Raw genomic sequence first — 26,653 nt, 5'->3', positions numbered from 1 at the left:
ATGGGCGTGGGGCGGGGCCAGGAGCGTGGGGCGGGGCCGGGAACACCAGACGAACCCCGAGAGCGGTGACAGAGCGAAGCACTGTGGTGGGCGGAGCCTCTAGTGTGGAGGCGGGGCCGGAGCGTGGAGGCGGGGCCAAGAGAGTGGCAGCCCGGCCGAGAGCGCTAGACGGAACCGGAGCGCAGGGAAGGGCGAAGAGCGTAGCGGGTGAGGTCGAGCGTGGGGGCGGAGCCTCGAGCATGGAGGCGGGGCCTGATGTAGAAGTGGACCCTGAGCGTGGAGGCGGGGCCAAAAGCGTCTAGGCGGACCCGAGGCGTGACGCAGAGCGTGAGCGAGTGGGCGTGATCAAATGTGTCGGTTGGGGAGAGGCCGTGGTGTGGACGGTGCCAGGACGCTGTCAAGGGTGACCCGGGAGGGGGCGCCGGAAACTGCGCTGGGCCCCTGGGGCTGTGTGGTCCGGGAGGGTGGCCCGAGCACCGAGCAGATGGGCGGTCCCCAGGCGCACCGCGGGCGCACGCCAGGTTGCAGCCCTTTTCTGCTGCCCACACGGTGTCCACCGGCCCAGGGCTCCCCAGGTCGGCACCCACACGCCCGACCCGCGCCCAGCCGGCCTGCCACAGCCTCGGAGCTCCCTGAACGGGAAGACCCTCTCAGGAGGACGGCCACCAACAGCCCACGGCACGGAAGAAAGCAGGTGTCCCGGAGTTGGGCTGTTGGAGAGCACAGCCCGGCTGACTAGGAACTAAGCCCCTGGTGACATCCAGCCTCTTTGTCCCCCTGCTCCGTGCCTGCTGCCCCCCAGGCAGCCAGGACCCTGAGAAGGTGGGCGTGGGCTCTGCCCTCCCTGAGTCCCCAGCCCATCAGGACCCAGCCAAGACCAGGGCACACAGTAGGCATCCAATAAATGTTGGAAGTCACTTGGGCAGGGGCCCCAACCTCCAAAGAGCTGTGGGCGGGACTGGCTTAGGCCCCACCCCAACTGGTCCAGCCTGCCTCAATTTCTCCCAGGCACCATCCAGCGTCCCGGCAAGGGCTCCACTTCCCATCACTGCCCCGTGGGTCCCACTGGCCCAGGCCAGCCTGAGAGCAAGGGCTTCTGGGTGTCCTGATCCCTGCACCCACTACCCTTCTCCCCCTCGCTGTTTCCATGGCAGCCCTTGCCTGATCTGCAAGCCCAGCTGGCTAGCTCCCATGTTGCCCACCCACCACCAGCCCTTCCCAGAGGAAAAGGATGTGGGTACCAGGAATTGATTACTGCCCCTAAGGAATTGCTTCTGCCACTCCCATGATCACCCAGGACCTCATCCTCCAGCAGTGCCATATCAGACCTGGCACCTTGAAAAATGCTCCCGACAAGCTCCAGGGCATGGCTGTACCCACATTATAACACAAGGAAGTTGAAGCTTAGGCCACACAGGGACCTGCTCACCCCCTCCCGGCCCAGGGCTCCCCAGCCCCTCATCCATCCCACACTAGCCTCAGCGGCCCTCACCTGGCCTGCTCTCTGGAGCTCTCGCAACCTTCAGGGCTCTTCCCTGGGTGCATTTGGTCACTTGCCCATCTTCATGCTTCAATTATGCTGCCCCCCCAACTCCCCAGTTCACCTCTAATGCCACCACATCTTCTCCTGATTCACCCTTGCTGCCCATCCTCATCCCTCATAGCTCCCAGGCAAGGGGAGAAGTCCAGGCTTGGGGCACTCTACCCACCAGCCAACCTCCTACCCAGCTGCCCACTGCTGGCCCCTGCCTGGGGTGAACGGCACAGAGGCATCCCAACCCCCAGCATCCAGCTTCCCAGGACTCAGCACAGCCTCTGACGCCCAGGGTTTCATAGGAAAGGGGAGCAATGAGGGACGAAGGCCACCAGGGAAGAATCCCCAGCCTGCCAATGGCCCAGGCCACCACCCAGGGCAGGCTGGGCAGGAGCAGGGGCTATGGGTAGGGACAGCACATCAGAGGAACTGCACTGCTGAACTCACTAGAGTCCTGGTGGCAGGTGTCACTCTCACCCACATCCAGCTGGGATGGCCCCAGGCCTCCCAGTGCTGGGTACAGGAGATGTCTTTGCAGCCTCCCCCTGACCCTGTTCAGCCACAGAGCCTTAGAGACAGAGTAGGTGGCCATCATGGCACAACAGAGTCTCTGTGGGGTGCAGGAGTCCTCGGTGGGCCGAACAGACATCAGGACCTCCAGGACACTGGTCCTCAGGCTGTCTTTCCACTCCCAGACACGGGCCCCCAATGCTTGCCTTGGTTCTGCAGAGCTGCTGCTGTGGCCAGGCCAGGCTCCCAGGGTCGTGTCCACATCCATCCTCCTCCTGGCCCATGGTGGCAGATGTCCCCAGGCCCTGGGACCAGAACAGGGCCCTCGTGCCTCTGGCTCCTCGGGGCCCTCGCCCTGTGGGGACAGGAAGGGAGTCAGAAAGCCTGGAGGAAATGCTGTAGCCCTGCTTCAGGGTTGTGGCTATGGGCACTCAGGGAAGGCTGGAGCAGGGTGGCGGTGGGAGGAGCCCAGAGGAGGGAGCTTGGGGAGGCTCTGAAGAGAGGGAGGCAGGGAGGGCAGCCCTGGGGGCCTGCACTGGAGCAAGGGTGACCTGGCAGGGGGGCTGCGTCAGCCACCCAGAGCTGAGAGCAGACACAGAGCCATGGGAGCCTCACTTGGGAACAGGGAAGTCCATGATGGAGCCCTCTTTTCCTACAGAAGTCCTTTAAAATGCACCCCTCCCTGGGGGCAGGAGTCTGCCACAGGAGGCTTTAATGTGATAAACTGTAGATGACATTTGTTCAGGCTTTCCAGGAATGAAATAAAAAACTTAAGAGCAGAAAGTAAATCATTTTCTTCAACTGAGACATAAAAGGAATATTTGAAATTGAGTGAGCCCTGAAGCCTTACAGATGTTTGTCCACTTGGCTGGGGGAGACCACTTACAAGAATTAATCCTTGGGAATCATCCAAGATGCACCAAGGTGGTATGTTGAGGGGCGTCCAGCATGGCGCCATGTGTGGGGGATGAGCCCCGCAGACAGGCTACTGCACGTCAGATCCGCACAACTCCTGATTCCCAGGAGGGGAGGGCAAGGAGGGGCTGTTCTGAGTCAGGCTTCTGGAGGGAGTTGCAAGCTTCAGGCTGAGCCCCTTCTGGGCTCTGCATTTTCAGCTCTTCTGCCTGGCCCCAGGTGTGCACAGTGGGAGTGCGCAGTGGGCAGGCAGGTGAGGACCTGGAGAGGGAAGCGGCCTTGGCTCATCAGTTCTGACAAGTGCAAGTGGACTTCCCTTCTGAGAGGCGGCCCCAGCCACAGAGGCCAGCCACCTTCCTGGCCATGAACCTAGACCCCTGGGCTCCATGTTTTGTCTCGAGTGTCCTTTTTCCATCAGTTCTGAGCTCAGGGAGGAGGGCCAGGTGTTCCCCCATCACAAGTTCAACAAAGGATGTGGAGACATCACACCAAGGGCGTGAGAGACACCACCAAGTAGAAAGGCTTGGAGCCCATGCACACGGTACCCACTTGGGTGGACGCAGAGAATGTGCCTATAAAGGCAGGAACTACCCCAGAGCATTAATACCGGTCATTGCTGGAGGGCAATTAAGGCAGGCTCCAGTCTCTTCACACATCAGGAAGAAGGTCTACAACAACGTTACTGTTGAGATCTTAGGAAAACCAGGAAGCTCTGCAGCAGGCCATCGTCCCATCAACGGTCAGTATAAATTAATCCATCAGAGTGAGGCCAGCCTCAGGTGAGGATCCTGGGGTATGGGACAGAGCTGACCCATGGGGCAGTGTCAGGCAGGGTGTGACTGCCGTGGTCGCCCCGAGTCGGCCTTGGGACCAGCAAGAAGGTGCCACCTTGAGCTTCCTGGGCTGGCCAGCTCCATGACCACCCTGGGCTGGGGCCTCCCAGGGCCCCAACTCTGCCTCAGGCAGGTCCCCCACCTCTTTCCACCTGTGTCTGGCTCCTCTCACCCTTCCCACCTGGGGGCAGGTGTGTCCTCCAGGCTGCCATTTTGCATCCCTCTTGTTGCCTGGAGTTCTCTTGCCAGCCTGCAGCCGAAGCTGCCGCAGACAGATGCCCAGGAGCAACCTCAGTCCCAGTGCCAAGCTAGGGAGGTGGGGGGACAGGAGCAGGGCTTTGCTTCAGACAAACTGGCTTCAAGGTCACCTCAGTGGTGCAAGACACTTTCTGACCCTGCTGCTCTCTGTCATCCAGTCCTGGTGGCCCCTGCTCCTAGGAAGCACTTCATCCTGCCCTGGCCTCTTACAGGCCAGGAGGTCCCACCCACAGAGATGGAGAGCTGAGCACTCTGCCATTGCCGGTGCGGGCAGTACGCTCACAAACGGGCACGGTGGTCACCTGCTTGCTCCCGCTCGCTCAGAGCCCGGAGTCCCAGGCCCCGCAAGCCGGTGGCATGCTTGTCTCAGGGTCCCTGCACAGACCACTCACCCAGCAGACCTGACACAGCTCCCCTCATGCCTGCCGGCCCCCAGGAGTCAAGGGCAAAGCCCCAAAGCCAGCACACTCCATGCCAGGGTGCCCTCCACACACCCCCAACTCAGGTCTCACCCTGTGTCCTGAGGGGGTCCTGTCAGTCCAGGCTGAGGGGCACAGCAGGGACACCTTTCTGCACTGCTTCTCTGGAGGATTCTGACTGCGAGGGTGTGTCTAGTGGGCTCAGGGATGGAGGATGGGCATCGAAGTCTCGATGGCCAAGATGGCTCCCACCAGCCACAGGGGCTTGGGAAAGAGGAGGGGTGAGCAACCCACCCACCCCCAACCCAGCACCTCCCCAACTTGGGGGCCTCAGCGTCACCCGCCCAGCTCCTGCCTCCCTGGACACTTAAGCGTCTGCCTGTGTTTTGGGCCGGCCAGAGACTCTGGGCACCTCCTCGAGCCAGAGTATCCTCCTTAGCAAAGTGAGAGTCCCAGCGTGATCCTGCTAGCCTCAGAGGTCTGTGTGTGACCCTCCATGAATGGGCCCAGGCCACGAGATGGAGCCCACGCCGGCTGTGGTCTCAGACACATCACAAACAGAGGACTGGGCCTCCTGGCCTCGCCCACCCCCAGTGCTATTTCCCCAGGAGCACTGGTGTCCACATGGAAGGGCCAGGTTCCTAGAGACCTCGGCCCAACTTCTGGAAGCAGCAGGTAAAGTCCCACCTTCCCAGTCAGCCTCAGGCTACTCCCCTTCTGGTCTTGGGGCTGCCTGCCCGCCTGCTGCACTGACCCTCACGCCGGGCAGACTCCCCCCTGTCCTCTCTGTCCCTGTTCTGGCTGCCCCATCCCCTAAGGCCTCTCCCAGTGCTGTGAGCGCTCACATCCATCTGAGGGTTATTGTTTCTCCTTCCACCTGACACATCTCATTCCACCCCCAGCCCCCACCCCGGCCAAGTCCCCATAGTCCTGGGGACCAGGGCCACCCCTCGAGCTGATAGCTAGGGGCCTTGGTGGCGGGAGGCAGGGAAGTGCTGCCCCAGGTGGGCCAGCTGCCCCTGTCCCCAGCCCACCCCTCCAGGTCTGCCTCCGCCACCCACCCTCCACTTTGCCATCCTTCGATGTCTCTCTCGGCTGCCTAGGAGCCCTGCGGCTGCCGCGGACCAGTTGTAAGTATGTGATTATGTATGCCGGGTCCCTCTGGCCCCTTTGTTGCTGCAGAATCTGTCATGGCAAACAAAAGTGCACTGGATTAGCCACAGTGGATTAAAAGATTTGCTTCTCAGAGTTTACCTAATAACCTAACAATCGCACTGACGGAGGCTTTGAACCTCCGAGACACACTCGCCAGGCCATCTGGGAGCCCTCAGCCTCTGCGGGCAGCAGGACGGTTGGGGTGATTACAGGCAGCCTCCGCCCGTCTTCACACCCGGCTCGGCCATGGCGGGCCTGAGCGCTCGGCTCCTGCCAGGCCCGTCTGGGCCCAACGTGGAGACGAGACCAGACTCCAGGAGAAGAAAATGGAGGCTCAGGTTGGGGGCCAAGGCCCAGGCAGGACCTCCTTCCAGAAGGCCCGCTGCCCAACGCCAGGTGTGGGTGGTGGGCACCAGCCCTTGCCTGCACGGGCCCACCCCCCCAGGGGCATCCACACGTCACACACAGCAGCAAGGACACTGCAACATGGAGTGCGGCCATGGCCGGCAGGTGACACTCCGGGCTCCACCATGCCATGGCGCACAGCCCCACGGCCAGCGCCCCTCAACGCGCGTTCCTGCACACACGCGTGCACACGCGCACACACACACGAGCGCGTCCCTCTTTGATCTCCAAAGGACACTCCATTTACAAGCTCTTAATCGCAGCTGCCTTTTCGGGCCCGTCCTCTGAAGTCCCGAGTAATGGGATTTGGCGCTTCTGATCCATCTTGGGCTGACCACTCCCCGTTATAGGTGGACGTTTTTTCCTTTTTTTCCGCCTTTTTTTTTCTTCTCGAAAAAATGCTTCTGAAATCGCACTGCCTTGACATGCCTGTTGCCTAGCCCTGGGAGCAGTGGCCGGGCAGCTGTTACGCCCAGGGCCTCAGCCAGTTGGGGGTCTTTGATGCCGCCTCTACGTGAAATCTGCCGAGAAAGACCCACGAGAGCGATTTTCGGACCTCGGTGCACTGGGATTCATCCTGCCTTGCGCCGTTTCCTTTGTCTCTCTTCCCATGACCCTTCCTTGGGGTACCTGGGGAGAGGGGCCCGGGGTGAAGGTGCAGAGGGTGGGGTGGGCTGAGGGCTGTGGGCTCAGCCACAAGAACAATGGGCAGCAGGGAGCACGTCCACCTGTCTGCCTGTCTGCCCGTCTATCCGTGCGCCCACCCAGCTTACCTCACCTGCCTGGCTCCGTGTGCCTGCTCCCGCCCCACCGGCCCGCGCTCCGCCATGCTGGGCCTGGCTGTCCGTCCGAGCACTCTGAGCCACTCCAGGAAGCGGGTCCCTGCTCTTGGCCACTGTGTGGCTGCAAGGAAGAAGCGTGACTCTAGGCTGCAGCTCGGGCTCCCACCGCCGATTGGCTGAGGCAGGGACCAGATGACGGCCTCGGAACCCTATGGTAGCCATGGCAACCAGCCCCTTTAGACACCGCCACCCCCGAGCCACTCCTGACTGCGGAGGGAGCAGGCGGCACCGCTGGTGGGCCCGCGCCAGGGTCCCCTTGGAGGGCCAGGTCAGACGTGGCTGGATGGTTGCTGCTCCTGCACCAGTTGTTGGGTGGTTTTTTTTGTGTGTGTTTCATGCACGTCCAGTGTTAGGGGTCCCTGTCCCTCTCTTGGGACATGTGCTAGGCCACTCCATGAATGCCCTTCCTGATGCCCTGGCAGTGGCAGGAACAGTGTCCTTGCAGCCCCTACTGAGAGGAAGACTTCAGGTCAGGCTTGTCCCAGGAGCTGAAGGCCAGGCCCAGTCTGGTGAGAAAATCATGTGTGAGGGCAGCAGGAGGAGGAGCAGGAGGAATTCCCCACCCCCAGGAGGCAGATCCAAGCTCTCCTCCACCTCAGACCCCACAGGGCCTCCTGGCCTCACCTCTGCCTGCCAACCCCTCCGCAGCCCTCTCCTTAGTCCTTTGGACACACAGACACACACAGCCCCAGCATGGCCCTGCTGCCCCATAGACCTTGTGTCTCCACCCAGTAGGACCCTGGGACACTTTCCAACCCTGTATCTTTGCACCCGCTCTTCCTGTGGCCTGCCCCAGGGTCTGCTGGCCTCAGTGAGGCCTTCCTTGATGTCTCAAGGCCACAGCTATTCAGCAAGGGCACAATGCAGCATCACTCCAAGAACTGGCCATCCTGGGTGTTGCAGGACAGAGAGCAGCCCAGAGCCACCCCCACCCCATCTCCATGACAACCCCTGGCCTTTCAAAAAGCCTGTGGGGTCAGCACCTCCTGGTCAAGGCCCCCACATAGGGCACCTCAGAGCCCTAGGAGGCCCAGCCCCACCTGCTGAGCAGAAGATGGAGGAACACCTGCAGGGCTTGGAGAAGCAGGTTTGGGCCTCAAGCCCCCAGGAAGAAGCCAAGGCTGAGGCAGGCCCCTGCCGAGGCCACTGCCAAAGCCAGAGGGACCCAGGAGTAAGGGGGAGCACGGAACAGGAGTCCAGAGTGGTCACACATCTGAGAGAACAGGCACAGGGCAGGCTGGGCTGGGCCCAGAGTCACAGGGCACAGACGCTGCTTGGCCAGCACCCTGAACTTGTCCTGAACTCCTCACACTGGCCTGGCCACACCCCAAGCTGCCCAGTCATGGGGCTTCCACCCCTAGCCTTGGGGCATCCCCTGCTGTGCTGGATGCCATGCGCAGACAGATCTTGTCCAAGGGCAAAGTGGGCTGGGTCACCTGTGGGTGGTAAAGGGGCCAGGGCCTGAAGCCTCATTCTGGGGCTCAGGGTGAGCAGGGGAGGACTCTGGCATGCTACGGCACAGAGTGCCAACCTGCACAGGGCTGGTGCTGCTGGGCAAGTTCTCCTGACCCAGGGCTCCAGCTAGGGGGCAGCCAATGGCGGTGGGAGGAGAGGGGCTCAAGGGGGCAGCAATGGATGGTGAAGGTTGAGGTGGGTCCCAGTGCGTGTGGATGGGCCCCACAGCAGCTCCCTTATGCTCCCAGCACCCTGACAGGGCTCCAGTTGCCCTCTGCACACCTGCCACCCTGCAGACCCTGATAGTGAGGGGTCAGGCACAGAGCCCTAGACTGAGCCCTGCCGCTCTCAGCCTAGGTTGTCCCCTCTCTAGGTAGGGTTGGTCCTTTTGCCTGCCCTGGGACACAGGGACAGTGGAATCAGGCAGTGGACACAACAGGGCCTTGACACATCACGGTGTTGACGGCCATGCTACTGTCAAGGCCTCCAGTGCTGGTCCCGAGGGCCCGTCCCCAGTCCATAGCCATAGTGATGCTTCACCCTCCTGTCCACAGCCCAGCATGGAAGCTGACTGGTTGAGCTGTTGTCATAGAAACACACAGGAGGGTCGACCCAGCTGGTACAGACAGGGGCATGGCCTGTTTGCTGCCATGGGTCAGCGCAGGGCAGCTCATGCTTCCATAGGTTTGACCTTGATCAGCACAACCCCCTGCCCTGCACCAACCCAGGGTTCCGATGGGCTGCAGGGCCTCAGCCAGGGCAGAACTGGAGCTCTGACAGAGCAACAAAGAGGCTGTGGTTGAGACTGTGCAGAGGTGTGGTTGACGGAAATGAAGGCAGCTCAGGGGCCTCCGCCTGACCAGGGCTGGGAGGGTGGGACACATGGAGGGCAAGGATGTGTGGCTGATGGGCAGCTCAGCTCCTGGCTCCATGCTTGTGGATGAGAGCAGCCCTTGTGTCCTCTCCCCACTCCCACCTCCCAGACGAAACCGGAAGGTCTGGGTTATTGTTTTCTTGGGGCTGGGGAGTGAGTTTGTCACTCAGTGAGGGCTTCTGAACCTTTCCTGAGTCAAGGATTTTTGTGAGAATTTGATGAAACTGATGCTGCACCACCAGAAAAATGCTCATGTTTTAGTTCTGGGGCCAGGACCACACTCAGACCCCCACCTCAGTCCAGCCTCAGGCTATGCAGGGGGCAAGTGACCTGCTAAGGGCATGCCAAGCTCCTCCCAGGAGCCAGCAGAAGCCAGCCTGGGCCCACCAGTGCTGACAGGGAGGCCAATTCCACCCTCCATCCACCTCTCCCCTCCCCCGTACTGCTCACACCGGGCCCAGCCCCCACCCCGCTCAGGCCACAAGCCCTATGCCAGCGCCAGGTCCCTCAGTTCCCTCGAGGCTCCAGGAATGGCACAGGTACCCCCTCAGCCTGTGGTCTTAGTTGGGGCGGGAAGGAGCAGGCAAGGGAGGGGTACCTGAGTCAATATCAGTGAACTGGGATGTTCTGGGTATGCATTGCAGGGGTACCCAGGCCACAGACTGGGGGTGGGGGTTGGGGGAAGGGGGGCGGGGCACAGAAAGGGGATCCTGAATGTGGGAGGGAACCAGGAGGTGGAAGCTGGGGAGACTGGCCCACCCAGAGCACCAGCAGTCTGTGTGGTTCAGACAACTGGGCTGGGCGTTGCCAGCCCACAGAGCCGGGCCAGGCGTGAGCTGGGCATCATCAGCTTTTGGTAAAATTCTTAAAAAATTAAAAGGGTCACAGAATAGGGATGAGGACACGTGGGGTCTCAAGGCATCCCCGGAGGAGACTGGGACTGGTGACCTCTGGGCATTCCCCCCAGGGCTCTGACCCAGAGGCAGCCCCCAATCCTGGATGACATCCTTGCAAGCCATGGAGCCTCCAGGGCCCTCCTGCAGCCGTGCCCACTGGCCAGCTGCATGCTCCCTATGGCCTCCCGCCCCATAAACACAGCCCAGGTGGCAGCACTTCCACGGCTCCCTCAGGGGAGCCTGGTGCCCCTCAGTCAGTTGCCAGGACCAGGTCAGAGGAACCCACCTGTGTCCTCCCAAAGAGACCCAAATGGGTCTCAGTGCTCAGGACTTCCAGGTTGGGTCAGCAAAGAGGGTCATGCCACCCCCAAATCTCAGAGCAGGAAAGGCCTCAGGTGCCTGGTCCAGTCTCCCACTGGGGGCCACATCCCCACCCAAGTTCAGGTCTGGGTCAGCTGAAGAGGGAACATCTGTGTCACAGGCCCCGCAGGCCATGTCGCTTCTGCCTCCTTTTGGACTGTGACAGGGAGGTGCTAACAGAAGCTCCAGACTCAAGGCCTTCCCTGCGAGACACTGGCACCAGCAGCACCTTCTGGGGTCCCTGCACCTCCCAGAGCTGGGGGGGTGGTGCTTGCCACCCCAAAGGCAGTGCTGGTGTGGACACCATACAGCCACTCCCAGAGCCAGAGCATAGCACCAGGTCTCTGCTCTGGAGAACATTCCAGGCAATGTGCCTTGAGCAGGAGCGAGCACAGTCCTACTCTATCCTAGGATGCCTCCCACAATGCTGGGTTCTCCCAGAGAAGAGAAAAGCACCAAAACCTTACACACCTAGGGACCACCACCCACCTCAGCTGCGTCCTGGGTCTCTGAGGCATGGGGTGAGCCTGATCCTCTAAGCAAAGCAGCACACACACAGCCCAGCTCAGACTTTACTCACACTGTCCCCCGAGGGTGATGACCTGCCTTGGCAGGGCCTCCACTGCGGGGAGGGGGGGACAGAGGCAGCGAGAGGGCCCCAGGCCTCTGGGGATCCTGGGACAAGAGACCTCCTGGGGCCTCCACAAAGCCCACCCCACCCGGGAGCTGCACGGCCAGCACACACGACCATGGGTGGCCCTCACCACCACCCCAGGCTCTGTCCACGGTGCCAAAGGGGGCGGGGTGCTGAGCCTGGCTGCCAGGTCCAGGTCCCATTGCGGCTACGTCCTGCTGGCTCTCTTCTGCATCACTGCTGGCTCAGATAGCGCTTGCTGCTGAAGCTGCTCGATCAGCTCTTCCACGTAGACCTTGAACAGAGGAACGGGGTCCTAGGGAGACAAGGCAGGTCACAGTGAGGCACTCTGGGGAGGGTGGGGATCCAGCTCCTGACCAAACACCGAGAGGAATCAAGCATGAGAGGACCAGGCCCCTCCGGCTTGGCCACAGGGTCAAGCAAGGCTACTTGCCATCCGGTAGCCCCCAGCCCAGAGGACAGTGCTCTGTTCGTGGGAGAGGGGCTGCAGGGCCCTTGGCTGCAGAGACTCCGGGCAGAGAGAAGGGGCAGCAGCTGCGACAGGCCCCCTGTCCTGGCAGCTATGACACGCTCCAGACTCCTCTAGGGGACAGACACAAAAGGCCTCAGTGCAGTACTGGGCAGACCCCGGGGAATACTAGGTGGCCACAGAAATCGATAGTGCCAAGCATCCAGCTCTTATCCATCTTCCCATCCACGAAACCAGCCAGCGGGGGCAGGAGAGAGTCAGGACCTGGAGGGGAGGGAGTGGGCCACGCGGAGACCACAGCCCATGGCTCCCGCTGGGCAGCAGTGCCTTCCCAAGCCCACCCAGTGCCCCTGTCAACGCACCCCAGGGGCTGCTGCTTGGCAGCTTTGCCCACTCCTGAGAGGGCAGGGCAGCTGGTGCCCACACACGCTCACCTTCTCTTCCAGGAGCCTCTGCTTCTCCACGGCCTCGTCCAGCGTCAGGCCAACCCACTCGGCTTCCGCCTCCGGGATGACAAACGCCTGGGCAGACAGAGATGGGCTTGTGGGTGAGGTCAGGGTCAGGCAGCCAGCCAGGGGGCCCACGAGGAGCAGTAAGTAAAGGCTGGAGCCCTGACCTTGTACTTGTCGTAGATGGCCGCCCTCCTGTCGGGGTCATCTGGGTGCAGCTGGGGGTCCTGTCGGGCGAGCCGCAGCAGCATCCCTCGCTTCAGGTCCATCCCAAACTTGGAGCACAGGTCCTCCTTCGGGGTCTGGCAAGAGTCTCTGCATGGGGCCAGGTGCTGTGGGCAGGGCCCTGCCCACCCCACCAGCCGGCCCTTCCAGCTTCCTCCCCAGCAGCTGGCAGCCCCCAGGCCAGCCTGGTGGAGCACTTTAGGCCAGGTGGGCAGCCCCAGCACCCAGACCAGAAGCAAGGAAGGTCTAAGAGCAGAGAAGGAGACAGCTGTGCTCCCTCAGCCACATGGGCAAGATGGCCGTCCACAGTGATGAACTCCCACTGGGGCTGCCCAGAAAGGGACATGGTCTCATTTACATCTCACAAGGAACCCCAGCGTGGTGCAGATCTGCTTGCCTTGAGAATGTAGAAGTCAAACCCGTAGGCCTCGTCGATGAGGTCCAGGGTGCGCATGGTCACGGTCACGGTGAACCTGGTATCCAGGATCTCACTGTAAAGCTCACGCTGGAACAGCTGCGGCTTCCACACCTTCTTCACCCTCTTGGAGAGCTGAGGGGGCAAGAATCTTGGTGAGCGTTGCTGCTTCTCCCCACACACTAGAGTGGGGAGACTGGGCATGTGGAGTTGCACGAACCAGTCCCCACCTGGGGACCCAGTTGCCCACCCAGAGGTCAGCTTCTCCCCAGACCCTGCCCAAGTTGCTGGTGTTTATTCCAGACACACCACACACACAACCATAACTCCACGGTCCACAGGTCATCATATCCCAAACCAGGGACCAAGGGGCCAAAGGCAAAGGGAGACTCTAGCCTAGGAGGTCTCAAAGACATAAGCCCCCTCCTCCCCCCTGCCTCCCCACCAGAGGCAACACAGCTCAGGGAGCAGACTCAGGAGACCTGCTCCCAGGTGAGCCTCTCAGCCTTCCCAAATGCCAGCCCTGTAGGTGTCACAAAAAGTAGGGAAAGTATGGCGGTCAAGCTGACAGGTGACCTTAATCCTCATTCTCCATCTCTTCTCCCCACTCAGGGCTCCTCATCTATACACTTAATCTGGCTGCCAAAACTGTGACTTTTTACTCCTGAGGACACTCTTCAGATGGAGCTGTGTCTCCACCAGACTATAAGCTCCCTCTCCCCGAGGGGTGGGGGTCCCTTTCACTGTCCAGGTACTTCCAGAGCCCGGAGCAAGGCAGCGAGGCCCAAGAAGTACCGCTCAAGCCCGTTCTGCTCACCCACCTTGTCGTTGTTGATGTATCTGTGACCCTGCACCCAGCCCTCGCCGCCCCAGAGCCCCAGCTGGGACTCCGGGGGATAGTGAACGGGAATGGGCACGTCCTCCACGCGCTCCCGCTGCCCGTTCTTGGGGTTGATCTTGATTTTGACCCCGTGTGGCCTGTAGTGAACGGGAGTGGGCGTCCGCGCCTCCTCCAGGGAACGCAGGTAGTGCTGGGGCAGGCGGGAGTAGATGCCCTCCCGCAGCCGGAGCTGCTTCCACAGGCCGACTGGGACCTTGTGCAGGGGCATCGCGGCGAGCCTGGCAGGAGGCAGGGACCACCGTCACGCGCGCCCGGCCGGACGCGGGCCCCGACCCCCACCCCCGACTCCAGCCCCCGGCGCCCCGCCCCATTCCTACCCTCACGCGCCGCCTCGACCCCTGCCCCATGGCCCCGCGCGGCCCCGAGGCCAGCGACGTAACTCCAAGCGGCCCGACCCCCCCCCCGACTCCCGCCCCCGGCCCCCAGCCCCATCCCGACCCCCGGCTCCGCCTCCGTGCCCCCCGCGCGGCCCCAACCCCGACCCCGAGCCCCCGCGCGGCCCCGACCCCAGCCGCGTAACCCCGGGCGGCCCAACCACCGCAAGACCCCAACTCCACTGCCGGACCACCACCTACCTAACCGAGTCCCGCTCCCCGGCGGAACCGGAAATTGTGTCGGGGCACCTTGCCCTCCACTCGCCGCTGACTGGCTGCAAAGCCGGTCGGTCTACACCCACCTCGTCCCGCCCCCTTTCACGTCTTTAGGGACCGTGGAAAACTCGCTGCGGAAACGGCGGCAGCTGCAGGCACCGTCAGCAAGTGTGGGCCCATTTCCCGGGAGCAGGGACTTGTCATTCTCGGTCCCACCTCCCCTCCTCCCGGAGGAAGCGCAGAAAACAATGTAAAAACTCTTTTGCCGTGAAACCTCATGTAGAATATTAAATTCACCAATCACAGTGCAATCAGAGCTACAGAAAAATACGTCTTAAATGTCTTGAAAAAATTCCTCCTCAAAATACTGTATATAAATGTTTCCGCTTTACAAGCCTAGAGAATGCTCCAGTGGCCAAGTGCTGGGTGACTGGGGGTGCGGGAAGCCTCCAGGGAGGCCGCAGCCTGGACAGGACTCAGAAGGGAAGACGCCAGGGCCAAAAGATGGGAGAGTGCGTGCCCCCCACCCTGGGCTCAGCAGCCCTGTCCAGCACCCTCACACAGACAGCAGCCCCTTAGGGAGGGGCAGGGCACTGCTCCTGGGGCAGTCAGCAGCCCTTACCGTGCTTCCACCACAGAGGAAGGAGAAAGGCAGGGCCAGGCCTCCAGGAGCCCCCTCCCAAAACGTGTGGTTGGGCCAGTGGGGGTCGGCAGCCATCACCTTCTCTCCTGGGAGTAACTCAAGGAGATGCTCCCTAGACAGGGCCCAGGAACCCAGGGGTCAGTGGGACACAAAGATGGGACAAGGTGTGTCCTGCAGGCCCAGCACTCCCAGAGCAGCTTGGCAGCCCCCTCCCCAGGAACCTCATCTCAGGGGCCTGCAGCTCCAAAACTGAGAGCCAAAGGGAGTGAAGGGGGAGGGCTGGACAGCCAAAAGTCAGCCTCCCCCATGCTACCCATGGCAGCTGGCCCTTACGGACACCCCAGTGACATCAGCTCCCTGGTAAATGTGGTCACTCCTTCACATGGCAAATGTATTAGCAGGGGGCATCCCCATGCCCGCGGCAGGCTGGCATTCAGGGGCACAAAGTGTCAATGAGCCAGGGATGGCATAGCTCCCAGCCTATGGGGCAGGGGCCCATGGGAGGTGGGCTCAGGCCTCCTCGGCCCACCTGGGTCTCTCATACCACAGCCTCACAGGGGAATAGGGCAATGGGGGACTTTTACACTATATCTCCCTCCAACCATCCCCAGGCCAGAAGAACTCAGAACCTGACCCCACATGGTACCTGTGGTCTCCAGGCAGCCAGGCCCAGGCCCCAGGGGCCACTGCAGATACCAGCTGGGACCTGCAGAGTGACCGAGTCAGCTGGCAGCCAGTGGGCACAAGGGAGTTGGGGGTGTGGTCCTCTCCTCAGGAGGAGAAAGCAAAAGAGTGCTCAGGGCAATTTTATTCAGTTGGAAATGGATCTGGACAGGGTCCCTCTCCTTTGGTCCTGCCCCTGGCTAGAGAGATCATCAAAGCTGCAGACGTCCCCAAGCTGGCTGTGTCATGTCACTGTGTACAGCTCGTCCCGGTGGTTCTTGCAGATCTCATAGTGGCAGGTGAGCTTCTGGGAGCAGGCCCAGGGCTTGGTGTGCTGTTCACGTGGTGGCAGCAAGAAGGCTGCGCTCCCTGCCAGCAGCATGTGCCAGATGCTGTGGGTATAGTAATAGTTGTCGCTGGTCATCATGGAAGTGTAGATGGTGATGGCCACAGCGGCCATGGAGATGCCGGGCAGGAGGTAGAAGACCCAGCGTTGCCAGGAGGGGGGGTAGCAGTGGCGCCGGCGCCCGCAGCGGTACACCTGGAGAAAACCACCGCATGAGTGTTGGCACAGGGGCTGCAGCCACAGCTCCCAGGGGCCTGCCCTGGTCTGGGAGTGTGGGCTGCTTGGAGGGGTTCAAGGGCACAAAGATCTATGGGTTCCTCAGGCCCAGGCCCTGGGCATGAAGCCACACTGAGCCCCTGTGGGTGCCACTGGCAGCCCTCAGCAGATCTGGAGGACTCAGACCCAGGACTGAGAACATGGCCAAAATGAGGGACCATGCTCTCTCCTCCCAGAGTAAGGGTGTATGGAGAGCCCATGCTCTTTTACCCCAATTACCAGGAGAGGGAGCCTGGGCAGGACCCCAGGCCTGCCCTAGTTCCTTACCCACATGGTGACCATGACCACAATGGCAAAGAGGCAAGGCCCCATTGTGTTCCAGGCGGCCCTGCGGTCCAGCTGCAAGGACATGGCGAAGACCAGAGCGCCCAGGAGAAACAGAACCTGGGCAAAACACAAGGACGATGGCAGGGTCACAGGAGCCCTAGGCCTGGTTCGTCTTTAATGGCACAAGGTCCAGCAGGAGCAGGTGGTTTGGGCCTGCTGGTCATCCCACTGTCCCTACTGCCCCCCAGCACCTCTGCCAGTCCCCTTGGAGCAACTGGCACACCCTGCCCTGCTCTGCTGGCTGGGAGGGAGGTGCCCCTCCTCCAGCTCCTGTATTGCTGGGATCCATCAGTCCCAAGGGTCCATCTACAGGTGGATTTCTAATGTGTTCTGTTTTGGCCGCGCTGCACAGCTTGTGGGATCTTAGTTCCCTGACCAGGGATTGAACCCACGCCGCCCTCAGCAGTGAAAGCACGGAGTCTTAACCACTGGACTGAGAGGTAATTCCCCACAGGTGAATTTCTGGGGCACAAACTTGGGCAGGCAGGGCACCAGGGCACGCATCTCCATCAGCCAAGCCCAGCTACAGCAGAAAAGTCCCTGAAGTGTCCTCAGCACCAGGGACTCCAGGAGCACAGCTGGGTGCTTCTCAGGGAGGTCTGGTCCAGGGTTGGGTCTCCAGACCTCCTCTCTGAATGGGGCCCTGGGAGAGAAACAGGCCTCGCCCAACCCCGCCCACCACCTTCCTTTCCTGGCATCCTCCGAGCAGCTGACACAGTCCCTTCAAAACTGGAGGCAGCCTCTTCCAGCAGGCGACTGGTCAGTACAAGAGGTTTTGAAGGGCAGCGGCCAAACCCCCTTTCTGGTGTCTCCCTCGACACGCTGTGCACAAGGGCTTCCACCCACCCAGAGCCCAGACCCCGGGTATCAGGAAATCGCTCACGTATTTCAGGGCAGCCTTCAGCCGGGCCATGCAGAGGACGGTGACCCAGATGGACACTCCAGAGCCCAGGAAGTCGCAGTACTGCAGTGTGTCATAGTTGAGGATGCACAGCACCGCTTCACCCGGCTGGTCGCAGGCATGGTAGAACTGTGGGGCCAGGCGGTGAGCAGCAGCCCAGGTCCCCCTACCACCCCCAGGGGAGCAAGCAGGCCTACCGTGGAGAAGAACATGGTGTAGGCGTAGACGGAGGCCTCCACCAGGAGGGAGCGGTGCACGGAGATGGCGATGGGGGCCAGGAACACGAGGTTGCTCAGGGTAAGCAAGAGGGCAGCCGCCTTCTGCTGGGCCGCCGTCTGGGCTGTGCTGTTGTCTGTGCAGCTCCACCCACGCCAGCCTGTGGGCCAAGGCAACGCAGGGGGTCTGAAGCCGGGCAAGTCGGGCAGGCTTGGCAGGGGGCACTTTGGAACCTCAGGGCCCGCCCCTCACCCAGGGCCCTGCAGAGAAGCCCCTTCCTCACCCCTGAGCAGGCCAGGACAGGTGTGGGTAGGTGTGGGGCACATGTGGGTAGGTGGATGCCAGTGTGGGTAGGTGTGGGCAGGTGTGGGCAGGGGAGGCCAAGATCAGAAGGCAGTACCATCTCTGGAGGTGACTCTCTGTGCCCGCACGGGGGCACGGTAGGGGTGGGAAGGGGGCATCTGTCCTTGCTCTTCGGGGGCAGAGCTGGGATGGGCTCCCAGAGGAAGGCACAGGGCTGGGAGGCCAAGGGCACGAGTAGGGGGAGACATCAGGACTGTCCCTCACCTGCCTTGCAGCTGCAGCCCGCATACAGGTAGCCATGTCTGCGCAGCAGGAGGCACTGGCCGTAGGGTCCACAGTCATTCAAGCAGGGCACCAAGTTCAAGGTGGTCTCCACGAGGACCGAGGCCTGCTCACACTCCCTGCGAGGAAGGGGCCATAGGAAGGCTGGCTGCTGAGGTCTGCCGGTCAGTCCCCCACCAGTGCTCCCAGCAGGGTCTTGGACACATGAACCCAGAGTTGAGGCCCCCGAGCTCCGAGCCCTGGAGGACAGCAGCCACAAGCTCTGCGAGGCCAAGATGCCCCTCTTCTTCCCGCTGCCCGAGTACCAGCCTGTCTGGGGCTGTGTCCTGGACCAGTCCCCCTGCTTGTGTCCGGACTCTCAGAGCTGCCACAGGAAGAGTGGCCAGGTGGAGGTGGGGAACACTTTAGAACTCCCAGAAGTCAACTGACCCTGCACGGCTTGCAGGAAGTTGGGTCAGTCCCAAACTGGGATGCGGGCAGCCCTGTCCATGGTCCCGAGCGCAACCATGTGGCCGGCTGCCCTCAAGTTTACTTACTCAGGTCTCTCAGGGCACATGAGCTGCAGGGAGAGGTACCAGTTGTCTGTCTCTGGGTAGGGGATGATGAGGTTGGCCGTGGGAGAAGAGGCACTCAGAGACAGGGGGTGGCCCTGGAAGAAGGCTGCAGGGGAGGAGGAAGGCCTGGTCATAGGGAGCCAGAAGGCCTGCTGGTCCCTGGGCCGGATGCCACCTATACCTGTGGTGCAGCTGAGCGAAGCGTTGAAGCTGAGCAAGGGTGAGGCAGCAGTCACACAGGCTACCACTGAGGTGTTGGCAATCGCAGTCTGGAAAGGAGGCCATTCAGGGTCAGGCCCTGGCCTCCACCTCAAGTTCACCCCTGGTGCTGGGTGCTGTTCTCTGTGGCCCCCGCTGGCTCAGGGCCTACCAGGACCCTTCCTCTCCAAGCCTGCGGCACCCAGCTTCTGACCCTACCTGCAGCCCTGGGCCTGCCGACGGGGACCTGCTGCCCCGCAGAACAGGCCTTCTGTTTCTCAGATGGTGCCTGTTCTGGCCCAAGGCGTGCTGGGCTCACTTTGTTGCCCAAAAGGCCACCCCAATCCCGTCTCCGTGCCAAAGTCGGCACAGGGAGGCCTGAGCAGCATCACTCCCCCCAGGCAGGGCCTGGGCCCTGAGCCCTGATCCGAGCCGGGCCTCTAGGAGCTCTTGAACCAAGGTACCTTGTTGACCCGCATGGAGATGGTGAGGGAGCCCCCGCTGTCCATGCCTGTGTTGAGGTTCAGCCGCATCACCGAGGGCATGTCCGACTGCACGAGCACCGAGACCCTGTCCAGGGGCTGGAAGCGCACAGATACCACGTCCACGTCTTCCCGCAGGACGGGGAAGCTCCTGAGGCAGAAGGAGCCGCCGCCCACCCTGCCCCTCCGGTCCAGGTCCTGGTAGCTGGGGGTCGGGGGCAGCAGACCAGTGGAGGCGTTGCTGCTTTGGTTTGGGCTGCTCTGCAGAAGGTGCTGGAAGTTCACACTCCACGGCCTGCAGGCTGTCAGGACCACAAGGGGCTCAGCTGGAGGAAGGCCTGAGGGCGGAAGGCAGGGGGTAGAGCCATCTCCCCGCTCAGCCCACCTGTGAGGGCAGCCACAGCACTGAAAGCCACGGACACATGGGGCCCGGCAAGGCTCTTGGCCGTCACTTGCAGCCACCGGTCCCAGGGTGGTGAGGGCAGCAGCAGGTGGCAGGCCTGGGTGGGGCCGCTGCAGGTGAGCACCTTCTGGAAGTTTCCAGGCAGGGTGGCCGAGCCCACGGTGAGGCGCACAGGGCAGCCCAGGCTCCCATTGGACGCACAGCCCTGCAGCTCCAGCCGCAGCTCCTGGGTGTACTCGGGGACGAAGACCCTGCAGCCAAAGGGATACGGCCTCACTTGGGCTCTGCAGCTTCAACCAACCTCCCCATATACTTCACCCTCAGAGTGGTAGCCAAAGGGCGCGAGACACCTAGCCCCCACTTCTTAGCACGACCCAGAGACACAGACCCACTGCTCTTTCACCCACAGTGAGGACAGCAGTACCACCCACTCCACCCAACCTCCACTCACTTGAGGTAGCTGGGGTGGGAGAGAAGGGTCTGTGGAAGAGGCACGTCAGGCTCCAGGATGGAGACCTCGACCACTCGCACGACCAGCATGTCAGGCTGGAAGATGTAGGCACAGGTGGGAACAAAGCCCTAAGGAGAGAGTAGGCACAGGGGAGAAGGGGAACCAGGAGGGGGCAGCAGGGCTGGACCAGAGAGCCCTAGGGTTGGGGGAGGTGGGGCTGGACCAGAGAGCCTGTGGGGAAGGGTGTCAGGGCTGGACCATAGAGCCCTAGGGTGGAGGGGCAAGGCTGGGCAACAGAGCCCTGAGCAAAGTCTGCCCTGGGGAGATGAAAAATAGGGACTGGCCATTCATGCACTGTGGGGTCCTGCCCACCCCCTGTCCCTGGAGGGAGCCCCCTTACCTTCACCTCAATCTTATGGGATGAAGGGGGCAGGTGGGCGGCCACAAACCAGTCCCCGGGTGCTGGGTGGGAGATGTTGATGGAGGCGTTGCTGTGCAGCATCTTGAGGAAGAAGGAGGGCTGAACGGAGGTGTTGTCAGGGAAGCTGGTGCCCAGTGGGTTGATGACGGGAGGGGCACCATAGCGGAAGTACCTGGAGGCAGGGAGAACAGGGCAGGCTCAGGTGTCGCCCAGGCGGCTCAGGCGGGGGTGGGGGCAGTGGGCGGGCACCTACACGGTGATCTCCACGTTGGTGCAGGTGGGGCCACTGCCCCTGGACACCTGCAGCAGCCAGCGCAGCAGCACTGTGTCTGGGGGTACCCGGAAGTGGAAGAGCCTGGCGCTGCCATACCAGCTGTAGAAAGCCAGCTTCTGCGGGGCCTGCGAAAACTGCTCCGACACCAGCCTGGCATCTGCGGAGAAGGCGCTGTCAGCCGGGCCAGGGTGCCCAGGATCCCCCTCCCCTGGGGAGAAGATGGAGGCCCTCATGCCTGGCCTGGGCCAGAGAGAAGGGGCGAGGGAAGCCATGGAGCCCCTGGGATGCCTGGCATGCCCACTCTGACCTCGGAAAGGTCACTGCTCCCCCCCAGCCCTTGGCAAGGGCCCAGGGCTCAGAAGTTTTCACTCAGGCATCACGTTCCCATTCACGTGCACACATCCATCTTTCTAAACCCCTCCAGCTCTGCCAATGATCTCTAGCTCACAGGCTCAGTCTCCCACAGCCATTCCTCTGCCAACTTTCCCCAGATCTCCACATCCCAACCACCAGCCACCCCTTATCAACAAGGCCCAAGCCACCCAACACCGATCACCCCAACGGTCTCAGACCTTAGAAGCAGGAAGAGTCCCACTCAGACGGCAGCTCCTCTCCACACTGGTCACAGCCCCCCTCCCCTCCCTCCACTGCAGCCCTGGCACATCCAGGGCTGAGGGATGGAGTCTGAAGGGCACAGGAAGTGGTCAGGGTGGGACCCCCCCAACTGCCCTGGGCACTGGACGCCAGGACACTCTCCCCCACCTCCTCTGAGCCTCCCTAGCTCCAGCATCCTTGATCCTGGTTCCACTGGACAGGCCAGGGAGTCCAGGTCTGGAGGCTGGCCGCCTGCTCAGGCCATGATTTGGGATACAGTTGCACCAGAGCCGTCACCCCTCCTCACCCAGACAGGAAGCAGGCAGAGACCCTGTGGGGAGGGGACCTAGGCTGGAATGGCTACCCCCCAGCTCCAGTGGGCACAAGCCCCTGCAGAGTGGCCCCAGCCCGGGGCTCCCCTGCGCCCCAGTACTGGCAGTAGCTCCCAGGCCCCCACCTCCGTGACTCGCCAGCTGCCCTCCCCCACACACTCCAAAAGTTTGCACTTGCAGCCCCCTTTTGTCATGCCAGCCTTTCCCAGACCAGCTCTGAAGGTCTGCTGGGACTGGGCACAGAGGCCTGTGGCCCCAACCTGGATTGGGACCCTCCTGGGAGTGTCCGGCACAACCTCGGCTGGAGCATGTGTCTGGGGCCCATGGTGTAACCACCTGCCCCATGAGTGGGTGAGGGTGCCCACTCAGACCCCCCCTCTAGGGCCTCCCAGAGAACAGGCATGCTCTGGTGCTCTCTGTGTCCCAGGAGTGGCTGACAAGACACCTGGGCTGCATGGTAGGAAGCGTGGCCCCAGTGGCCCCAGCACCAGCTCAGGCCTTGTTCTCCGCGTGACCTTGACCATCCCTTCCCCTCTCTGGGTCCTAGCTTCCTCTGAGTTGGCTGAGGCGGACAGCACCTCCCTTTGGCTGCCCCTCCCTCCATGGTTAATGGATGTTAAAGTGCTTTAAGAAGAAAGGCATTGTGGACACAGCAGGGTGTGGTCTCCCTCTCCTCTGAGCTGGGTACCTCCCCCTGCCCCACTGGGAAACTGGCAACTCACACCACCCCAGCAGCAAGCCCGGCCCTTCCAGGTGGGCCAGGTGAGCAGGTAAGGGAACCAGGTGAGCAGCTGGCTTTCCTGCCAGCCTCCTGACCCTGCCATGGAAACACCCTGAGAAAAGATAACAGCCCACTTGCAAAGCCAGTCTGAGCTCGGAGGAGCCTGGTATGGGGGGCTGGGCAGGGGTAAGCATCACATAGGACACACTCCAGGCTTTCCAGTTCTACTGGCCACCAAGTCCCAACTGCCAACTGTGGCCTGAGTGCCAGGAGACTAGCAGCCACTGAGCTAATACAAACTTTCTCCTGAGGCTGCTGCAACCCTCCCCCCACCACCACCCCCCACCCCAGGACCACAGGACCTTAGAGAAACAGTCAGCCAGCCCACCGGGCACCCAGCTTCTAGATGGGGCCAGGCAGGGGAGGTCCCGCTGCAGTGTGCAGCCCCCTGACCAGAGAGTGTCCAGGTCCTCTGGCCCCTGCCAGCCCTGGACACCTGCAACCCAGCTGGTGGCTGTGAAGTTTCAGCAGGTGCATGAGAGATAAGAGGGGTCACCCTAAGACCCAGTGGTCCCCACTCCCAGGCCACACAGCCCCTCCAGCACTGCACCCCCAGCTCTGCAGCTCTCCATCTGAGCCAGATGTGGAAGACACATTTCTGATATCAGGGAGCACCAATCACATGCACACCTGCTCTGCCCACAACCCCCTCCAAGGACACAGGGCTGGGGGTAGGAGAAAGAAAGTCTCTGAGCCTGTCCTGGGAACCCTAGTAAGGGCACCCTGTCCCACATCCTCCAAACCAGGACAGGCACACAGTGCGGAGACCCTGCCCACCCAGAGACCCCAGAAGCCAGGATCACACAGAAATCAGGATCACTTCAGCAGGCCTGGGAGGTGAGCGGCTGCCCCAGGTTTTCCATCTCCATAAACTCTTCACCAGTGACCCCTCACCTAGCCCTGATCCCGGAAAAGGAGGAAAGGAGAAATCAAGCATGACTTTCTCATCTGTACCCGATGGAGCAATTTCATCAGGGGCCCATCTCGGGGAAACTGCCTTTCATTTCAAGCTGTGCCAAGCTCAGAAACCAGAGGCACAACCCTCAAAGAAACAGGAGCTTGGAGAAGCAAGATTTCAGAGAAGGGGGGATGGGCTGGGAGCCAGCCCCAGGCTGTGCTGGGTAAGCTGCCTACTGGCCGGTGGGGTATCTGGGCCCTCCCAGCCCCACCAGCCTGCCACCAGAGAGCCCAAGGCCTCAGGAATCAGGCAGTTTACTCAGCATCCTCAGGTATCCTGCAGAACCCCAAGGACAGCACCTTCTGGTCTAGCCACCGCCTTGGGCCTTCGTCAAAGGGAATGGAAGTTCCCAGACAACACAGAGGTGCCCATTTCTCAGAACCACTCTGGCCTGCTAGTGTCCTGAGGACGACTGGGAGTCTAGCCTCCAACAAGCAAGGTCAGCTGTTGAAAGTGACCGCAGTAGGGTGGTGGTCACCTTGGGAGGAGTGGAGGCATTACACCCACCCCAGCTGCTACTCTAGGATCTAAGCAACTTTTTCCCAACTCTGGCCCTCTCCCAGACCAGATGAGGACCCAGGAATCCCACGGCCCAACGTTTCTTCCCAGGGGCTCTTAGCTCCCCCCCCGCAGCTCTTGGAGTCCCAGAAGAATCCCCCTGGGCCACTTCACCCCCACGTCCTGGTGTGCGAGGCTCGTGCCCGACCAGAACCCGTTGGGAGGAGGAGGAGCAGGAAGGAAGGGAGGACTCGCTCCAAGGGGACCGTCTGGCTGAACCCGGCCCCGGGGACAGAGGAGGGGGCGCGGGTGTCCCTTCTACCGCCCGCTGTCACACTCGGTGCCCCGCAAGGGGCCGCCCTGCGCCCCCAACCCAGGGTGGGGACCTGGGCCCTACGTCCGCGCCAGGTGAGCGCACAGGTGCCCCCAGGTGACTCACAATCCCGGCCGCTCCCCCCACTGTTCCCTCCGCCCCCCAGCCCGAGCCCCCGGGATGGCGCCCGCGGGTCCGCGCTCGCTCACCGCTCTTTTGGCCGTCGCCGGCGGCGGCAGGCGGGGACCGAGCGAGCAGCAGCAGCAGCAGCAGCGGCACAGCCACCGGCACCACCACCGCCACCAACGCGCCCCCGGTCCCGGTCCCAGCCTGGCGCATGGCTCCGCGCTCGGCCCGGCGCTAGCCGACCCGCGTACCCGGCCGCCCACCCCCGCCGCCGCTCGGGCAGCCACGGCCGCCACTGCGGCCCCAGCCGCCGCCTCTGCCCTGGGTTCCCATCGTCCGGGCCGGTCCCAGCCGCCGGCGCCCCGGGCACTTCCGCCTGAGAGGCCCCGCCCCGCCGGGAGCTGGGCCGGAGAGCGGCGCCGGGCGCACGGCGCTGAGCTGGGCTCGGGGCGCGCGCGGGGAAGGCGATCTGAAGGAGGGTGCGGGGCGGGGGTCGACGCGGGGCGGGGGTCGATGCGGGGACCAAGAGGGCGCGCAGGGAAAATGGGTCGGAGGGAGGTCCGGACTGGTGGGGGACTCGGGCCCGCGACAGTGCGCAGGTGGGGGAGGCGGGGCGGGATGGAGTGGAGGGTCTCGGGACACGTGGGGCGGAGGGAGGAATGGGGGCGAAGGGTGGCGCGGGATCCCGGGGGCCGCGGGGGTCTTGGTTCAGAGAGAGAAATGGTGGGGCGTGACTTGGAACGCGCAGGAGATTCGAAGCGTCCGCGGAGTGTCCCCACATGCTTTCTGGATGCGCTGGGGGGACCCCGGGACGCCAGTGTCTTTCGGTCCCTGCTCGTGGGCCGGGCGCCGCGCGAGGTCCGGTCAGCCTGCGCCGGCTCCTGCCTCCCGGAGCTAGACTCCCCGGCCGGCCTCCCGGCGCGTCACACCACAAAGGCGCTACGAGTATGTGTGAAAAACACTTTCATGGAAAAATGAAAAGGCTCATTGTACATATTTCGTACACTGTGAAGGTGGCGATTCACGTCAGTGGGTGGGACTCACTCACCCTTGACATCCGGGTAGATTCCAACAGATTAAGGATTTCAGCGTGAAAAGGAAACGATGGAGGGACTGGAAGAGTACATGGGGAAACTTTTTCACAGTTTAGGGGAAGCGAAGGCTTTTCTACATGTGACCCAGTAGGCTAGAGGCAAGATAGAAATTCAGCTACGAGCAAAACTGAGTAACCACACTCAAAAAACAAGCCTCAAAAAAAAAAAACAAGCCTCAAATGGAAGGACACTTGCAACTCACATCACAAAGGGCCGATCTTAATGAGATTACTAATAATAAAGAGTTCCTACAAGTAAATAAGAAATATCAACTCTCCCACAGCAAACCACCAGAGAAGATTCCTGGAAAGGATATGCAGATGAATATTTCCCTCCTTAGAGAAATGCAAACTGAAAAGCACCCAGAGGCCTTCTTTCACCTAACAAATCTGCAGAGGTCAAAAAATTTGATCCTACCGAAAGGGTGGCATTGCCCACAGACTTTCTTAGGTTTGCTGAGCCTCCCGGGAGCCCCAGTCCTGCCACCGCTGTGCATTTTCCCTGCAGATATGGTCACAGAAGCGTGAGGCTGCATTCAAGTGCAGCATGCACCTAGATATTGGTCATGAGGGTATGGGCATTAGAGTCATGGGTACCCAGATCGAAATTCAAACACTGTGATATTATAAACACTGATCCAGTGGGCTGTAAAAGGAAAACCAGGAAGCTCTGTGTACTAATTGGGAATGGTCTACCAGGGGGATTATTAGCTGAAAAAAGGGAAGGGCAGAATAATGTGTTCAGAAAGCTACCATTTTTGTAGAAAAAAAATTTTTTAATTTGCATATCTTAAAGACGTAGAATGCCTGGAAGCATCCAGCAGCCGGGGAGGGAAGGGAGCCCTGTGGCCGAGGATTGGTAAGAGGGGCTATACCTGTTTGCACCTTTCGAACTTTGTACGTATGGGGGTGTTCGCGCGTGCGTGAGGGTTTACCGGTCGGGAGGGAAGAGAAGCTGACCGGGGAGCCCAAGGCCACTGAATGCTGGGGGGTAAGGGGGGACGGTGAGGCATGGTGGGAGGGTGGGGGAAGGAAGTCCCAGGTGTGAACCCTTAAAA

At 61.7% G+C, this 26,653-nt stretch overlaps 2 protein-coding genes across 4 annotated transcripts; both read right to left on the bottom strand.

Annotated features, from left to right (window-relative positions):
• Positions 1-11,020: 11,020 nt before the first annotated feature.
• Positions 11,021-14,228, bottom strand: MRPL28 (mitochondrial ribosomal protein L28). The gene is made up of 6 exons (XM_082670560.1): positions 14,146-14,228; positions 13,491-13,788; positions 12,652-12,804; positions 12,197-12,331; positions 12,015-12,101; positions 11,021-11,406 (listed from the first exon to the last, which is right to left on the bottom strand). Exons 2-6 carry the CDS (start codon positions 13,776-13,778, stop codon positions 11,299-11,301), a joined length of 771 nt encoding a protein of 256 aa, XP_082526686.1. The 5' UTR covers positions 13,779-13,788; positions 14,146-14,228; the 3' UTR covers positions 11,021-11,298.
• A 1,308-nt stretch (positions 14,229-15,536) lies between these two features.
• On the bottom strand, positions 15,537-24,841 carry PGAP6 (post-GPI attachment to proteins 6). Of its 3 annotated transcripts, none has more exons than XM_082670557.1 (13): positions 24,586-24,841; positions 20,880-21,057; positions 20,606-20,798; positions 20,206-20,333; positions 19,737-20,005; positions 19,334-19,653; positions 18,853-18,940; positions 18,654-18,777; positions 18,100-18,236; positions 17,514-17,692; positions 17,299-17,445; positions 16,356-16,472; positions 15,537-16,007 (listed from the first exon to the last, which is right to left on the bottom strand). In XM_082670557.1, exons 1-13 carry the CDS (start codon positions 24,713-24,715, stop codon positions 15,711-15,713), a joined length of 2,307 nt encoding a protein of 768 aa, XP_082526683.1. In that variant the 5' UTR covers positions 24,716-24,841; the 3' UTR covers positions 15,537-15,710. The 3 variants fall into 3 exon arrangements, with proteins under 3 accessions (XP_082526683.1, XP_082526684.1, XP_082526685.1); XM_082670558.1 differs by having other exon boundaries at positions 20,206-20,300; XM_082670559.1 differs by lacking the exon at positions 24,586-24,841 and adding an exon at positions 21,473-21,588.
• Positions 24,842-26,653: the final 1,812 nt, after the last annotated feature.

The sequence above is a fragment of the Grampus griseus genome, assembly GCF_964374135.1.
Source record: "Grampus griseus genome assembly, chromosome: 14".
Lineage (NCBI taxonomy): Eukaryota > Metazoa > Chordata > Mammalia > Artiodactyla > Delphinidae > Grampus > Grampus griseus.
This window is presented reverse-complemented; position numbering and strand designations above follow the sequence as displayed.

What these genes read in the sequence shown, in the direction of transcription:
- MRPL28 (XM_082670560.1), bottom strand. Translation starts at nt 13,778, where the DNA reads ATGCCCCTGCACAAGGTCCCAGTCGGCCTGTGGAAGCAGCTCCGGCTG. An exon ending in TTGACTTCTACATTCTCAAG is followed by an intron (nt 12,332 to 12,651) that starts GCAAGCAGATCT and finishes GACTCTTGCCAG; the next exon opens with ACCCCGAAGGAGGACCTGTG. An exon ending in AGAGGCTCCTGGAAGAGAAG is followed by an intron (nt 11,407 to 12,014) that starts GTGAGCGTGTGT and finishes TTGTCTCCCTAG; the next exon opens with GACCCCGTTCCTCTGTTCAA.
- PGAP6 (XM_082670557.1), bottom strand. Translation starts at nt 24,715, where the DNA reads ATGCGCCAGGCTGGGACCGGGACCGGGGGCGCGTTGGTGGCGGTGGTG. An exon ending in CGGCGACGGCCAAAAGAGCG is followed by an intron (nt 21,058 to 24,585) that starts GTGAGCGAGCGC and finishes CCTTCTCCGCAG; the next exon opens with ATGCCAGGCTGGTGTCGGAG. An exon ending in CCCATAAGATTGAGGTGAAG is followed by an intron (nt 20,334 to 20,605) that starts GTAAGGGGGCTC and finishes CTCTCTCCTTAG; the next exon opens with GGCTTTGTTCCCACCTGTGC.